Source organism: Phyllostomus discolor, chromosome 2 (genome assembly GCF_004126475.2).
Source record: "Phyllostomus discolor isolate MPI-MPIP mPhyDis1 chromosome 2, mPhyDis1.pri.v3, whole genome shotgun sequence".
NCBI lineage: Eukaryota > Metazoa > Chordata > Mammalia > Chiroptera > Phyllostomidae > Phyllostomus > Phyllostomus discolor.
The window spans coordinates 209245898-209262954 of record NC_040904.2 but is presented as its reverse complement, the minus strand read 5'-3'; the positions used below and the strand labels follow the sequence as shown (position 1 = coordinate 209262954).

Below are 17057 nucleotides of genomic sequence, written 5' to 3'. Positions count from 1 at the left end.
GCGCTTGACCCAGGCCAGCAACCTATGAGGTGGTTTAGAACAGAAGTTTTGTCTAATCAGGGAGGCAAGGGCTGCGCTGGCCAGTCAGATTTCTCCCAGTCTCGGGCCTTTGACCTCGAGGAAGGAGGGAGGCCCCTGGACTCAGGCACACGTGGGGAGGCACCGGAACAGGTTAGAGAGGCACTGAGCCCCGCCTCCTGTTACAAAGACCCCTGCTGCTGAGGGGGCTACTGGCTGTTAACTCAGCATTCCTGTTCCCTTATGGCCAAAATCACCCTTTCCTGAGGCTGCCCAAGTCTTCAGTTCTTACAATGGAATAGCTTAATTGCCCTACAGGGTCCCTTCCCGCTCCCTGCCATCGGGTTCCTCGTATTCTGGGCCACTGGGAGCCGCCGTCCTGGCGCAGGCGTCAGACCCCAGCTGCGTGCCCAGACCCCTGCTGTGTGTCCTGGGGCAAACCCGGGAACCCCTGCGAGCCACCTGGCAGAGTCCTCGGGAGGGTGACATTTCTCAGCCTCAGTCACTGGTGTTACATAGATGTTCAATGATCTGTGTGTGCCATCTTTGTTCCTGTTTACTTCATATTTTTAAATCACATTTTTACTTCACAGTGACTTCATGAAGTCACTGTTTACTTCATATTTTTAAGTGCACATTTTTGGCTATATCCTTTTATTTAACGGGAGATCTATTCTGTAAATGGAAAGCTGATAGTCACTGTTAATAAAAGGTAACTGTCAAAACTAAATACAACGAAACACATTTTAATTCCTTGCCTGCTGGAATCTGCTCGGGCTCTCAGTTTAAGGGGAGATGGTCAGTGCCGTGAAGCCGTTGAAGACATGCTAGCACGTAACAGAGACGCCTCATTGAGAAAGAGCAAAAGGGTCGTAAAGGAAATGTCTTTTTCACTAATAAGAGTCAGGTCTGCCTTATCCTGTGTCCAGGCATCATCTGACATGGTCTCGTGGGAAAATATTGCACTTGACTTCTTTTTTTTTTCTAAAGATTTTATTTATTTATTTTTAGAGAGGGAAGGGAGGGAGAACGAGAGAGAGAGAGAGAAACATCAATGTGTGGTTGCTGGGAGCCGTGGCCTGCAACCCAGGCATGTACCCTGACTGGGAATCGAACCTGTAATGCTTTGGTTTGCAGCCTGCGCTCAATCCACTGAGCTACGCCAGCCAGGTGCCGTTGACTTCTTACTGAACCTTGAATATTGAACCTCGGCTGCACCGAGCGTCAGCTGCACGTCCTCACTTCCGTGGACCTAATCTGCCAAATGTGCGATGCAGCACCTGCCTCACAGGGGCCTTTCCAGGCGATGAGAGATGATGCTTGGGACGCATATGAACGTTTTTTATTTATTTTTATTTTTTCAGAATCCTCAACTCTGAGAAGTTGGACAGATCGTGGACGGCCCCATCTGGCTCTCAGAAAACTGCGCTCCAGGCGGACTGCTGACAGACTGCGCCCGTGCACGGCGGATGTCACCGACGGACCGTGACCCGCCTTCCTCTGGAGCTTAGGCGCAGCCTTGGATTCTGTCGGCAGGTCCCGAATGATCAGAGCTGGCACCTAGTGGTGCCTCTGGACCAGATAACCCCTCAGGCTCCTTCCACAACAGAGACTCAGAATTTCCAGGTGGGACACAAGATGATGGGGCTGGAAAGCTGAGAGGGGACCGTGACAGGCAGGCTCAGGGAACCCAGCGGGCCCCGCCGTTTCCGAGGAGAGACCCGAGCCGGCGGCGAGCAGATTAAGGGGCCACCGCACACCTGGCGGAGATGGTGTGATGGTCCGGAGTGCATGCGAGGGTGGGCCTTGGGCGCTGGAACAAGGAGGGGGTGGTGGTGCAGGGAGTGGAGGAGAGACGGGCCTGCGGGGTCGGATTGCAGGGGAGGGGAGCGGCAGCAGCTGGGGACTAGGCAGCCCGAGGCCGGGGACCAGCAGGTGCGGAGCGGGAAGCAGGAGGCAGCCAGGCAGATGGGAATAAGAGCCAAGGGAGGAGAGGCAGGCGGGGCTTTCGGCCTCTCAGGTCCTCAGAGCCTTGAACGGTAATTGTCCCCTCCACACCCTGGTCCTCCAGCCCTTCTGCCCCCTGCCCCCTGTCCCCACACCTCCAGCTCCCACTCCAAGCAGCTTCCAGCGCCCAGGCACCAGGAGAACTGTGAAAAATGACCACAACGAGGACGACTAACCCACCCTGTCCTAATCATTGACATTCTGATGACTCTCAGAACAGCCAAGAAGTGCATGAGAAAGGGATGAGAGCACTAACATTTATGTTTCAGACGCTGCGCCAGGCATCACCTCCCAAAGGGCCCGGAAGGTGCCCTGTGAGGCAGGTGCCGGGCTGCACGTTGGGCAGACCTGGAGGCAACGGAGGCCCAGGGAGGTTCAGCCATGCAGCCGATGGTCGCTGCAGCCACGGCCCAGACTCAGGTACGTGTGGTGCCACCACTTGTGGGCCTTTGTAGACACAAGACAATTACATTCGTGAAAAAAAAAAAAAAGCAAAAATTCCACTCTAAACTTACTGGCAACCCATTCAAAAGATTACAAGCAGCTCACATTCCATCCCGGGCATGGGGGCTGACACCACCCCCACGCCAGTGGCCTGGCACCTCTGGGTCGGATCCCTGCTCAGCCTCCTCCTCGGTCCACGTGTCCCCTCTGGTCCCTCCACCTCCGAGCCCTGCCAGGGTGGTCTTGCTCTGGCCGTGCCACACCCTCGGTGAAGCCTGCAGCGGCTCCCCGTTGTCTTCAGGACAAGGGTGGGACTCCTTAATGTGAGCCCACGATTGAGGGGCCTCGGGCAGGGCACCTCCGCTCCCGTGCCTCAGCCTTCCTGTCTGTGAATGGGGCAGTCAGGGGGCAGGGTTTCTAAGTGTCTTCTTAGCACCGATATTATGTGGTTTCAGGTGCCACATGAGATGTGGCTTGTGGCCAGGTCTACACGCACTTCACTTCAAGAGTGGGAGGCGACGGATGAGGGTGAGGACCCGAGTGGGCTCGTTTAGCTCGACCTCTGCTGGTGTTTGACGCCGCCCTGACACCCAGACCATCTGCTCCCGGGCTCCTACACATCCCTCAGGACCCCGCCCGAGCACCTCCACTTCCAGGAGGCCCTTCGATTCGTCCCAAGTGGGGCTGATGACCGCCTCCTCCTGCCCGCTGCTGAATTCCTCTGGGGACAGCCATCTGCCGAGCGGTGGGCTGGGCCCTGTGCTAGACTCGGGGGACACAGGGGAGATAACCATAGCTGCGGCTGAGCATCAGCCAGACCGCGTTAGCGCAAACCGTCTCAGAAGCCCCAGGTGCGAGGAGCCTCTGTCTGCGGGAGCCTCCAGCCCGGGCAAGGCGGGCGGCGTGTGGTCTGGGCCTTTAGGAGGAGGGCCTGGTCGGCGTCCCGCTGGTGCTGGGAGTAGGTGGTTGGGGATGGTCCTCGGGAGAGGAAGGGAGTCGCTCTCGCAGATTAGCGACCACTGTCTGGCAATTTGGGTTTTACCAACCGGCAGTGGGGGCGGGGCCGCCGTGGGGACGCTTCCAGTCCCTCAGGGTCCCTCCCAGAGCTGCATGTGCGGAGCACGGGGTGCGCCTCGGGCTGTGGGCCGTGTGCTAAGCACCGCACTCCCTCCCTCCACCCCCTGACAATGCTAGAAGGGACCGGGGGTGGGGTGGGGGGGCTGCTCTTCATTGTCCAGATGAGAAGGCAGAGGCCGAGAGCGGTCTTGCGGGGGCGGGGGGCATCCGGTGGGGACACGGTGCAGCTCGGACTGGAAGGAAGGCAGTCTCTAGCGTGCACGGGGCAGGCCCTTCGTGGCTCTTAAAGGGCGTGTGGACGCAGAGTCTCATGAAGTGTCTTAGCGACCTAGCGAGACAGGCATGACGGAGATTCTTGAGTCCTGCGTCACCGAGGAAGACAGGAGGCCCTGCGAGACGACGGTGCCACATCCCAGGCCACACAGTGGGTTCAGGGGCCAGAACGGGGGGGAGGGGACTGGAACCCTGCACGCTCACCCCTGCACCCTACTGTCTCATGGCCACTGTCGCCAGGGACGAGGGGTGGGTGTTGGGTTGTTGATTAAACTTCAGCTTAGCCCCAGCGGCCTCAGCCTGGCCCCAGTGACGGCCCGGGGACGTCCCCTTGCTGGCTTGCTCAGAGACATTTTCCACCACCACAGCGATGACACACTCCGCTCCCGTCACAGCGCCGGGAGGAGGGGGGGTGGGGGGGGCGGTGGTGGCGTTCGGGACTGTGGGAACGCGCGGCAGGAAGTGCTGAGTGGGGAGAGAGGTGCCTCGGGGGGCGGGGGGTGCCCAGGCTGCAATTCCAGGAAGCCAGGGCACAGAGGGGAGGGAGGAGCTGGGGGGACACACGTCGCTGCCTCCCATTCCTCCGTGCAGCTGGCCGCAGGCCGGGCGCTGGCCTCGGAGAGGAGCGCAATGACCGCCCCTGCCCCCCGCCCCGTCTGCAGGGTCCTCGGCTGGTGGGGGAGGGAGTGACCACGGAGGGCACGGGCACGAAAATTGGTAGCCACACCCTGCCTCTCAGAAGCACGGAGCTCAGGGCCTTCACTGGAAAGGCCCGTCTTGGGAGGCTCTGAAGAAACTGCTACGTGTGGGAGGGGGATGGAATCTGGGGCTTGGGCCACGGGGGCTCAGCCCCGCTCAGCAGGCTTGGGGTACAGTTGGCTGAGCACGGCCCTCGGAAGAGGGGGGAATTCTTAGAGATCCATTCCTTCACTCAGTCATTCCCTCAGCAGACATTTGCTGAGGGCCTGTTAAGGGCAGGTCACGGCGCCAGGTACTAGGGATCCCATGGTGGACAGAACGCCCTCGGCCCCACCCAGAGGGCCGTGCGGCCCCTGCAGGGCAGCTGGTGTGGTGGCAGAAGCACGGACTCGGGACCCGGGCGGCCTGGACCAGGTCCTGCGTCTGCTGACTGCCGGCCGCGCCTCCGGGCTGACGCCTAGACACCCCTGTGCCCCAGGTTTCTCCTCTGTGAGGCAGGGGAAGTACCTGGACAGTTGTGAGGCTTCAAGATGCGAGTACATATGTAAAGTACTCGAAAGGGGTGGGGCGGGCGGGGACCGGGCCGTGACCGCGGCTGCAGGTGTGGGTGCAGCTGGCTTGCTGGGGTGCCCCTCCGATGCTCTCCGCTGCCTCGGTGAGGCTGCTGGGGCGGGGCTCCCCCCTTGCTCTTTCCAACCTCTCGCTCCTCACTCACTGTCTGTCTTCCCCATGTCTCAGGGTGCACAGGCTCAAGGTGCGACTCTCTCTAGCGGATCTGAGCACTCGAAGGGATGACTCTCTGATGAGGGGATTCTGGGGGGTGTGACACGCTTCAGCAGCGACTCGAGGACCCAGGGTTGCATGGCCCTTTGGAAGAGCAGCCCGAAGTCCACGGCATTGTCAACCACCACCCTGCCCCCACCCCCGCCGCCCCACCTGTAATGGGATGAATTGTGTCTCCCCTAAAACAAGTTCAAGGCCTAACTGCCCCTCCCGCCTATGAATGTGGCCTTATTTGGAAACAGGGGTCTTTGCAGATGCAAATAAGATGAGGCCATTAGGGCAGCCCCTAATCGATTATGACCTGTGACCTGTGTCCCTGTGAGAAGAAGGGAGGAGACACTGAGAATGACACAGGGGGGTGGCCATGTGACCATGGAGGCAGGGACCCATTGACATTAAGCTGCCACAAGCCAAGGAGTGCCAAGGACTGCCACCGACGCCACGGTGAAGAGGAGGCAGGAAGGATCCTTCCCCGGCAGATTCACAGAGAACACAGTCCTGCTGGCACCTTGACCTTGGACTTCCAGCCCGTGGAACTGTGTGACAATACCTTTCTGTTGTTTTAACCCACCCGCGGGCAGCTCTTTGTTGGGACAGTCCTAGGAGACTCATACACCGCCTCGGAGCCCAGCAGGGCCCAGTCCTCCCAGATGCCGCCGGCTCAGACAGCGTCTGTCTGGGACCCCCGGAGCCCGCCCCCACCTCAAGGCCCTCACCGCAGCTCCCGAGCCTGTGAGCCCCCCACTTCCCCAGGGGGCTTGGGAGAGAGAGGCTTGGCCCGCAGAGAACCTTCCCCAGGATGGGCTGGGCCCTTGGCCCCCAGGGCCCCGATGATGGCCTCCGTGAGCTCTGAGGCTTGGCGGACCCGCAGGACGGCTGACTAGGGCGGGCAGCTCTCCGTGGTCTCCCCCCGTGATCTCCTGCCATAGTTCCCCCCCCGTCCCCCAAACCTGGAAGCTGCGGCACTGCCTTAGTCGGACATAGGGTCTCAGCAGACATAAGCGGGGTAAGATGAGGTCATAGCGGATAGGGTGGTCCCACACGACTGGTGGCCCTAAGAGAAGAGGGAGATGGGGTGCAGAGACCCAGGCCCGGGGGTGGGGCGGGGGCAGAGGAGAAGCAGAGGACCGCTGGCACCCCCAGAAGCCGGGGCGTGGTTGCGGGGGCAGGACGGTCTCTCTCCTAGAGCCCGGAATGGACCTGCCGACACTGTGTGAGGCCACCCGGGGTGCGGGGATTCGCTGCAGCAGCCCCGGCATCTGATGCACCTCCAGCAAAGAGGGGAGAATGGAGCCCCCGTTCCACCTGCAAGGGGCCGCGGGACCTGGGGCAGGCCACCCCCCACTCAGAGCCTCCGTCTCTTCGTCAGCTGAGTGGGCACGTGTCACTCCCCGGCCTGGACTTGAGGTGCCACCGTGAAGAGCCCAGCGCGGCCCCAGAGCTCGACAGCCTTCCTGCGTGACCTTCGAAGGAGTCGGCTGCGGCTGTTGTTGGTGCGCTCAGCCAGTCCTTGCCCCGTGTGCCGGGCGCTGGTCTAGGCCGGCCCCCAGCAGGGGACAAGACAGGTGGGGCTTTGTCTTCACGGGGCGCACAGTCTAGACACGGCCCTGGCTGAGGCCTGATAGAAATGTAGCTGCCGTGGCGCTTCAGCCTCTTCGGCAGACGGGGGCGAGCACCTGCTGTGTGCGGCCCGGGTGGAAGCGGGTGTGCACAGGCCGGGGCACAGCACCCACCCGAAGGCGCAGTTGGCACTGTATTGGTCCGCTGGGCGAGAAAGCACCACAAGCCGAGGACCTGGTGTCGGCAGGGCTGACTCTTTCTGAGCGTTGTGAGCCAGAGTCTGTTCCTTGCCTCCTCCGGCCGGCTGGGGGTTTGCTGGCCATGCTTGGGGCTCCTGGGCTGGTAGGAGCCTCACCCCAATCTCTGCCTCCACCTTCATGGGGCCTTAACCCTGTGTGCATATCGGTCTCCGAGTTTCTCTTTTATCGGGGCATCGGTCACTGGTTTGGGGGCCCACCCCGCTCCAGCGTGGCCTCATGGTAACTCACTGCACCTGCAGCAACCCCATCTCCAAACAGGGTTCCGGCCGGAGGGACGCGGGTAGGACAGCCACACAAAAGCTTGGGGGACACGATCGGACACATCAGAAGCACCTTTTTTTGTGCCCTCGGGGCTGAGGTCAGGCCTCCCTCTGCAGGTCAGTTCGTTTTTAGGGTGTCTTAGGATGTTGGACAGCCAGGCCTGACATGCTGTAGGCGCTTCATGCAGGTTTGCTTGACTCATAAACCAGAGCTGTGAGTGCACACTTCACAGGGGGCAGGTTTCTGCACATGGGGGCTAAAAACGGCCCCGGTGCAAGGGCTGCTGGGAGAAGTGAAGGAAACAGCCCGTGAAGCATGGGGTGCGGCACCCGACCGGAGTAAGCGGCCCTCGCAGCGCTAGCCGGGACCTGGTGCCCGTTCCCACAAGGCCGCTGTGGAGTGTGGGGAGCTCACGGCTGCCCGCCCCCTCCCCCAGCTCCACCCAAACCTCGAGGTAAAGAAGGGCAGCTCACCTTTTGTAGAGACTTCCCGTGTGCCGGGCCTTCAACAACCCAGCTTCATCATCCTCATCCACAGTGACGCGAGGGCACCTGGGGAGGTGGCAGGTCTTGCCAGGTCTCCCGCAGGTGGAGGGACGGAGATTGCGGCCACAACCTCTCACTCTCCAACCCCTGGCAGGATCCTGGTCCCCTGCATGTGGTGGCCACACTAAGGCCTGGCCTCCCAGCCTCAGCGGCCAAGCCTTCGGGGCCTGTCTGGAGACCGAGGGGGCCCAGCGTTAGTGTGGAGTGCAGGCTCCCAGAGAACGGGGGGGGGTCTTCGTCCCCCGTCTGTGTGGGAGCAGGTCCCTCTGCTGTGGCGACACAGTATCCAGGCCACACAGTCGCCCTGCTGACAGGAGGAATCCTCTCTCAGGGGCCGGCTGCCTCCTGCCCACGGCTCTCTGAGCTCCTGGGGGGGCAGTCCCCATGCCCATATTTTCAAGTGCCCCCCCTCGTTTTGCTGCCACCCCATGTCAGCCCCTTCCCTGGGCTGTGGCCAATAGATCTATCGATCGATGACCGGGCCGGTGACAAGTACAGAGGACACCGATTGCGCAAGGTCTGCTTTTTAGACTCTCCTGCCGCATGGAGCTCAGGCCCAGACGCCTCTGTGCAGGACCCTCGCTTCTGATGGACGCAGCTCGGGACACACGGGGGCCCCATGGGCCCCCGACATTTGCACTCAGCAGGCTCCTTCCAGAGCACACACAGGAGCATGCACATGCATGCGTGACACTGGTGGTGCCACGTGGTAGGTGTTGCACAGGAGGCCTTCCTCACCGTCACCCGAAACTCCGTGCACACGCTGACTGGGCACACGCACACACCTGACACATGCACACACACATGCTGGGACCCACATGTCACAGCACACAGGGTCTCAGGTGTGCAGCCTCCTCACCGGGACAGACGCTGATCAGCCTGCACACGCTCAGAAAACCCTGGTGCCCGACACGAGGTGTGGAGCCTGGGGGGGTCAGACCCACCGCCCCTGCCCTCTACCGCAGCCTCGCCCGCTCGCATGCAATTCACACTTGTGATGAGTTTCAGCGTTCTGCGTGCTGCCTCTCTGGTGAATGGTGTTCCAGCAGCCACACCACACTGAAGAACAGGAAACCAAGCAGGCGGAACGAAGTTTAATGGGATGTTTTATTTAACCCAGGAGAGTCCACACGTAATCAATGCCAAACCGCCCTTTCTGAGGTGCTCTGCATTCCCTGTTCGCACTGTGTCTTCGCACCTGGTGTGTATCTGAACTGTGCGGCATGTCTTAGTCCGGACGGGCTGTGTCCCAGCTGCTCGAGAGCCCTGTGGGGCCAGTGCCTCCGAGATGGGCAGCACGGCCCTATAGGATCAGGTAGAAATTCAAATAATTGCCAGCTGAACAGGAAATAGCATCAAATCCCACTCCCTACTCCACTCGCTTCTCTCCTGTGCTTGGGCCACGTGGGCCCCGCCTCCTCCTCTCTCTCCGGCCACCAGCTCCTCTGGTCTCACCTGTCCAGGTCTGGAGATCCGTGTGAGCCCCTGAGTGTACCATTCAGGCCCCTCAGCTTAGCCCCCAGGCCTTGCCGCCCCCATCTCATGCTCTAGGGGACCAGGGGCTGTAACCAGGCAGGAATGTCACCAGGCAACGGGCCTCGGGGGACAGCTCAGATCTCCTCCGGGGTGCGCGAGGGGCGGGGCGGGGCAGGGCGGGGTGGGGCGGGCACTGCCTGCCTCCAGCCTCTGGACTGTTTACCTGAGTGCCGGCACAGAGCAGGTCCTGAACGGACCAGCCGGCCCATGGAGCCTGGGGCCACAGGCCGCAGAGGACAAGGGCCAGACACCCGGGCCATGGCTCTGGGTCATTGATCCAGCCCCAGCTGGCCAGGTGGGGGCGGGGAGACCTTGGCCTGGAAAAACAGAAGCTGTGAGGTCTGCGTGGAGGCCTGGCATTCACTTGCCACTCCCAAAGGTAAGTGGGGGCCCCCAGGGGAGGGGACCAGGGTCTGTGAATGACCCAGTGACCGTGTCCACGCTGAGAGCTGGGCCCGGCTCCCTGGAAGCTGAGCTGTCCACCCTGCTGTGAGGCCAGGTCTGCAGGGCCTCACGGGCCAGAGAGTGACGGCGTGAGCAGAAGGCGAAAGGCCCCCAGAGCTGGGGCTGGGGCATGAGCAGCCCGGGGGCAGTGGGGGAGCTGCAGGTTCCAGGTGCCGGGAGGCCTGGGCTCAGGTGGGGCTGGTGGATTCTGGGGCAGGGACAGGCAGAGGAGAGGCCTGGTTTGCCGCTGAGCACCCCACTCCTACTCCACAGGACTGGACATGCTGCCTTCTCCATACCCGGGCCCCCACCCAGGCTGTACAGTGTGCAAGGCGGGCCCAGAGTCCCACAGTGCATTGAACAGGGGACCCTTCGCTGCCAGGCTCAGAGATTGGAGCCAGCTGTGCGTGTGTGTGTGTGTGTGTGTGTGTGCACGCAGCGTGTTCACAAGTGTTTACTGAAGTACGAGTGTGCATCTATGAATCCGTGCCATAGAGAGGGAGGTGTGTGTACCTCGGTTGCTCTGTGAATCTGTGCACACCTGTGTGTGTATGTGTGTGTAAGGGACACTCACCCATGCCCCCATGCCGAGGACACACGGCCACAGCAGCTCAGAGCAGGGGACGGCACTCTAGGCCCCAGTGGCCCCCCTGGAAGGCTGTACGTAGACCAGAACCCCAGCTCTGCCCTGCCCTGCCCGCCCCGCTGAGTGATCCGGGGTGAGTAATTTCACCTCTCTCTGCCTCGGTTCCCCAGCCATTAACTAGAAGCAGCAAGGCCGGCACCCCAGGCTGCTGGAGGCTGAGGTGAACTGGGGTTTGTGCTGTTGCCCGGTACAGGGCTGCGGCTCAGCCTCCAGCGGGCAGACCAAGGGCCCGCCAAGGGTCAGACGGGCAGGAGGAGCAGGTTTCAGGGTGGGGTCCAGGCACTCCAATCCAGGGACAGCCTCAGGCCTCTATGGCAATCACGGCACACCCAGTGCTTTCTTCCAGGGGCTCACTGTCAGTGGGACAGAGAGAATGCCCCCCAAAGTAAACTGCTCATTGATACAGATGGCCCAGGACACTACAGAGAGGCATCTGCTTCTCCTGAGGCACCCTGGGAAGGCTTCCAGGAGGAGGTGAGAGCTGAGCTGAGGTGCGAAGAGCTGGCCAGGTCAGGAGGTGGGCAGCCCAGGCAGAACGAAGGATGTGTGGGAAAGCTAGGGAGTAACGAGAACTTTCAGTGTTTGATAACCCATCTGCGCTACGCTCTGCCACATTCAGAACGGGCATGGGTAACTGTGAAGTCCAATGTCACTGAGGTACGACGAGAAAAAGAAGGCACGGGGAGAAACGAGACAGCAGGCGTCAGCCCGGCCACAGGTGCACACAGCCCCTGGGAGCTGTATGGGAAGGAACGAGGGTCTCCGCATTCATTCATTCAACTAAAATGCTGGGGCGCCGAGCTCTGCTCCGGGAGCATACAGCGACGAGCAGCTCACTGGTGGGGAGGGGTTGGACACAGACACAGAAGCATCTCACGCGAGGTCGAGAAGTGCTGTGAGGAAAAACGCTGCAGAGAGGGGCGTGGTCAGGGAAGGCCCCAGGAGGAAGAGGTGACTTTTGAGCAAAGTCCTGAAGGCGGCCGAGGAGCAGGCCGTGAGGCAGAGTGAAGGAAAAGCGTTCCGGCTGTGGGAACAGCAGGCGCAAAGGCCCTGAAGCGGCGTGTACCTGATATGTTGATGGTTTGGCGAGGAGCGGGGTGGGGCTGCAGCAGAGGGCAGGAGGGAGAACACAGGGCGATGAGCAAGGGCCAAGTCACAGGGGGCCCCGGTGGGCTGTGATTAGGGCATTGGCTCCGTTCTAGGTGGATGGGAGGCACGCGAGGCTTGTGAGCAGGGCATCCGGTGAAAAGACCACCCCAGTGGCTGCGTGGTGCTTTGTTATGTGGGTGGGCAGACGGCTGGCTGTTATTGCAGCAGTCAAGGTGATGGACGACGTTGGCCTAGATGATGGTGGGGGCCATGGAGGTACCGAGACAGACCCGGGTCCTGGGAACCTGTGGAGGGTAGAGCCACAGACCTTTCCAGTGGGCTGGGCCGCTGAAACAATGGGCGGTCACTGTATAATAGTGACAGACAGGAGCAGTGCGGTCATTGTCACAGCTGCCAGTCATCCCAGGCATCCACCTCCTGCTGGGCTGTCAGCCCTGAGAGGATGAGAACGGGGCCTCGTACTCACCACTGCGCCCCTTCCGTCCATCACAGAGCCTGGTATCACGCAGACGTACTCCACAAAAATGGGGCGGCCCGGTCCCTGCACGCAGGACCCCGAGGCCAGCACCACCATCCATGCGCCAGCACCAAGCCTCCCGCGCGCTGCTCCCTGGAGGCAGCAAGGTTAGGAGGGAGCAGAGCCCAGGAGTCTGGAGACCCGGGGCTCTGTGCGTCCACCCTTCCCACGCACGAGGCGTTCGCTCACCTGGCGGGCCACGTGCTGGGTGCTGCAGGGAACGGGGCGCGGTGGGGGTGTGCATGGGGGTAGAAGACACAGCCCACTTCCTTGTTCGGGGGACAGAGCCAAAGCCAAAAGACAGGCATATGGTTGATCGGACCAAGGGCTGGCCAGGGGAGGAGGCTGCTCACTCCCCAGGGCCTGGGGGCCCGAGGCCAGGCCTTGGCGTCGCCTGTAAGGGTCCCCACGGTGCTCTATGCAGAGGGTGTGGCTGCACAGAGGTGGCATCCCCTGGGCCTGCAGACAATGTGTGTGATGGAAGTTAGGGCCACAGCGCGGTGGGCAGTGGCTGGCCCAGGGAAGGTCTTGGTGTCGCGGGGCGGGGTTCAGGGGTGGCTGGGGGGAGTCCGAGCGAGCAGCAAACGGCTGGAGGGAGGTGGCTGGGAGGAGTCCGGTGCCGGTGTGGAGGATGTGCCGCAGGAGAGGTGGGAGGCGGAGAGCCCGGGGAGAAGGCTGCCCCAGGGGTCCTCGTGGGGCATGACGGGGAGCCCAGGCGAACAGCCCCCCTCACCCCTCCTTGGGGCTGTATCTAGTCTTGGGTGTTCACACAGCGGCTTTTCTGAAAGTGGGCTTTTCTGTGGCGTTCACAGTCCTCCTGGACAGAAAGGAGGGCGTTCGTTCACGAGGGAAGCAAACCCCGCGGCGTGCAGGCCTGGCCCGGGGAAGGGGGAGAGGCAGGAGGAGGTCCGCCGAGCATCTCACCCTGGCTGCTCCTCTTGCTGCCTCCCCTAACGGGCCTTTGACCTTCTCTGAGCCTCAGTTTCCCCCTCAGTACCCAGGTGACCTGTGAGGCAGTAGAGCGTAGGGGCCGGGGGGTTATTCTGTGGACAAACCATTTGGGTTTGCAGCCGGGCTCTGCTGCCATCGCCTGTGTGACTTCGGCCAAGCTGCTCAGCCGCTCTGTGCCTCAACTTTCTCATCTGTAAAATGGAAACAACGAGAGAACTTACCCCCACAGGGTCTAAGTAAGGCTGACACATAACAGTGCATAGAAAGCACTGGACACAGTTGAAATAAGTGTCAGCTATTGTCATTTCTAGTGCCCCTGAGTCCCCATGGTGCTGTGAGTCATCCCAAAGTAGGTCCTTGGTGATCGGGAGTCCAGAGTAAAGTGGCTGTGGCCACCCCTGGGGGAGGGAGGGGCCCAGGCTGGAGAGAGGACGAGGACCTGGGCTGTTGCTGGGCTGTCCCTGCTCTGGTTGCCCCGCTTCACAGTTCAGGGACTGGCAGTTTCGTCCCGGGGGCTGCCCCACCCATTTCTGCATCGTTACCATCCTGGGGCTGGCCCCGTAAAAGCTGGAGGGCCGGTCCTCTTGTCCAGATGTCCGCTGGTTAGGGGTGGAGGGGAGTTCCATGCCCACTTGAGAATCCCTCCCTCCCTTGCACCGGGTGGGGGCCCCTCAAGACCCGGGGTCACCGGGGTGGGATGCCAGAAACCCTGGGAGCACTGCCAGAGGAGGGGCCGGACATGGGGAATCGGGAGAAGGCTGGGAGGAGTGTGAACATCACTGAGGAGTCTCCTTTCGGGAAAACCCAAGATGCGGCCCAAAGGAGCCCCCACCCCCACACATCTGGGGATGCACTGCAAAGCCGCCATAGTGGCGGTTATGGACTCGAGGGGAGGAGACGAGCTCCTCGGGGGTCCAGAACCCTGGTTCTGAAAGTCTGCCAGAGAAGCTGGGTAATATACTCAGCGTGTTTGGGGGTGGGGAGGGGGGCGGATGATGGGGCTGCACACCCGGGCTCTGAGAGCGATGGCAGTCAGTTATCACGTAATCATGCTTTGCTAATTAACAGCTCATTTACAGGGAGCATGCAGGGGTAGCCAAGGAGAAGGAGTGGGACATCCTGACACCTGGGTGTGCCCCTTCCTCCCCTCCCCCCACTGACCTGCTGTGCGATATTGGGCGAGAGGCTTAGCCTCTCAGGGGGGCTTCCGTATTTCTGTCTGTCAAACGGGGCTGGTAGTGAGCGCTAGGTGTTCAAGTCACACCGGGAAGAGGAGGCCAGGCCCGGAGAACCCTGGGCTGCGTTACAGCTGAAACACGCTGGGTCTCAGTGTCCTCCTCCGTCCGGCGGGTCAGCGCCTTGAAAGGCGGCTGGAGGTCCAGCAGGACGATGCCCGTGCAGCGTCCGCACAGAGTGGGCCTGGGAAAGGACGCCTGGGGGCGGTGGCCCCCACATCCCCGGGTGGCCAGAGGGTTCAGTGAGGTGGTCCCCGTGAAATGTCTCCTGCAGACACTAAATGAGCACTAGTGTTTGTCTCCTTCTCCTGCCCCGGGGAGGACTGGGGGGCTGGTGGGGAGACCACAGGGCCAGCACTCTGTGAAGGGTGGGTCCCTGGCCCCGCCCAGCGCTGGCTCGGGGGCTTCCAGGGGGAGGCTAAGTGAACTGACTGCGTGGGTATCTTGGGAAGCTCTGCCGTGGAGAACGAGGAGGAACGAAAAGCATCCCCCTGGACAAAGGGAAGCGGGGCCAGTGCCTGGACCCTGGGTTTGGACCCCACGTTTCTCAGCTCCGTCCGTGGGCGCAGACTCCATGGGGGGCAGGGTTCAGGCCCGGAAACCCCCACCTGTCCTCTGAATGCAGAGAGAGGCTGGTGCCGGGGCTCCATGAGCGAGCGCCCCGTTCCCACTTTCAATCACAGCTCCCTCCGTGGAGATAGGACCCGCCCACCTCAAGAGGCGGGTGGTCTTCCTTCCGTGCATCCTGGGCATACAGCAAAGGCTCCCTTGCAAATGCCAGGCCATTCTCAACCGAGGGCTGTCTCCCTGCTAGGATGCCCTTGGCGGAGGCCCCCCAGGCGGCTGGCGGGCAGGGCGATGGCGGCGACGGCGAGGAGGCGGAGCCGGAGGGGAAGTTCAAGGCCTCGGAGGACTCCAAGAGGAAAGCCCGGGACTACCTCCGTCTGGTGCCGCTGTGGCTGGCCCTGGTGGCGCTGGCTTCAGGGGCGTTCCTGCTCTGGTATTTCCTAGGTAAAGGCGTGGGCCCGCCTGGGAAAGGCACGCGGGAAGCACTGGGGGTGGCTGTGAGGGGCACAGCAGAGCAGACCAGGATTCCAAGTCAGCAGTGCCCAGCGGCCCACCTTGGGCAAGCGCTTCCTCTCTCTGAGTGTCCTTTCCTGTCCTGTGGGGGAAAGTGGGGGAGGGGAGGAAGGGGAGCTTGCTGCACCTACGTTCTGGGTCCTGGGACCCAGGCCAAGTGCCGCCAGCTCTCACCAGCTAGGGAAGGAGTGCTCTCCCCGCACCCTGTTCTTGTGAACCAACACGCCAAAGGGGTATAAACATTGCCTCCCCTTGCCTGCAGCCCTCCAGGGTTGCCCCTGAGACTCTGAGCCAGCTGGCTCTGCAGGAGGAGGCCCAGTGGCACCCGTGGTTCCTGGCACCAATTAGTGCTCCTGTTCACTCGAGTGCCACTCGGGAGCTCCTCTAGGGTGGGGACCACAGCTCTGTCACCTCTGAGGCTCCAGGGCCAAGCATGGACGGGGGGAAGCGGAGGAGGGCCACAGGGCTCAGGCATCCAGGGGGTGGTCCGTGGGCACAGAGGGCTTCTGTACCCTAGCTCCGGCGCACGTGGGGTTCGGCACGCAGCGAAGGAGGGGCCTGCGGTGTCCAGGGCAGGTGGCCAGGAGCCTCGCCCAGGTCCTGGATTTTGGTCTCCCTCTGTGGTATCGTGGCCCTTAGTCAGCCCCCTAGAAGCAACTGGCCCACAGGCTGGGTCCATTTGCCCACCTTTTCATTCATTCATTCATTCATTCACTCAATAAACACTCCTCAACACCTACTGTCTCTTTCTCTCAATCTGATGGGGACTGGATCTCTTTTCCTCCGCACTTGGCAATGGACAATGATGGATGAGCCAAGTCAGAGCGTGGCTGTGACAATGCTCCATGTACACGGTATAAGACTCCTTCATTCATTCTTTCATTCATTCATTCCTGACCACCTCCTACACACCAGCTCTGTGCCAGGCTCTGAGGATAGCCCTGCCTCGCCGTAACGTGTGGCGTGTGCCCGGACAGAGGAGGCCGAGGCCACCGGGGTGCACCCAAGGGACCCGTGATCAGACACTTCCCACCAGACACTCTGCAGAAGCTAGTGTTCTTACTGGCCGACTCTCATGGTGGAACTTCAGGTCCACGGGAAGGGACGGGGGCGCCTGCTCTGGAGCAGTCATGGGGAGGTCAGCCTAGGCCCAGCCCAGCTCCAGAGGGGTCAGGGTGTGCGGGTTGTTGGAACCAGCCGCCGGACAGACACTGCCAGGAAGCCCAGGTGGGAGGTGAGTCCACCCGCTGCGGCCCAGAGCGGGTGGCAGCTCTGCTCAGAGCCAAGCACCATGGGCAGGGCGTGATCGCTGTGTGCAGTTTACCACCGGCAGGAAGCCAGCGCCCCAATGCACGGGGCTGCCGAGGCCCTTTCAGGCTGCGGGGTAATTAGTCCTCAGGGTAAACCACAAAGCACCAGGCTGCAGGGCCGGGAGCTCGCCTGCCAACTGTCTGTCTTTGCAGATGAGTCTAACTTCTCCTGATTGTGCTCCGGCAGTAAACCGCCCTCCCCCTGCAGAGGGGGTGCTCTGCTTCCCCAGGCTGAGTGCCTCCCAGCCTCAGCTGGGGGGAGCCGACTCTGCCCTGCAGAGGGCTTAGGGTAGAGGAGGCA

The 17057-nt window shown here is 61.7% G+C and overlaps 1 protein-coding gene across 4 annotated transcripts in view; it reads left to right on the top strand.

Moving 5' to 3' along the window:
* The first annotated feature begins 9612 nt into the window (after positions 1 to 9612).
* The window catches only part of TMPRSS6 (transmembrane serine protease 6), a 33932-nt gene continuing 26487 nt past the window's right edge, over positions 9613 to 17057 (top strand). For 2 of the 4 annotated variants that reach the window (XM_036019585.1, XM_028532769.2), the window contains exons 1-2: positions 9613 to 9842; positions 15181 to 15377. In XM_036019585.1, coding sequence (XP_035875478.1) covers positions 15182 to 15377 — 196 coding nt within the window. In that variant the 5' untranslated portion in view covers positions 9613 to 9842; position 15181. Of the gene's footprint in view, positions 9843 to 9899; positions 9997 to 15180; positions 15378 to 17057 lie in introns of those variants that run through there. The other 2 variants (XM_036019584.1, XM_036019586.1) reach the window with 2 other exon arrangements.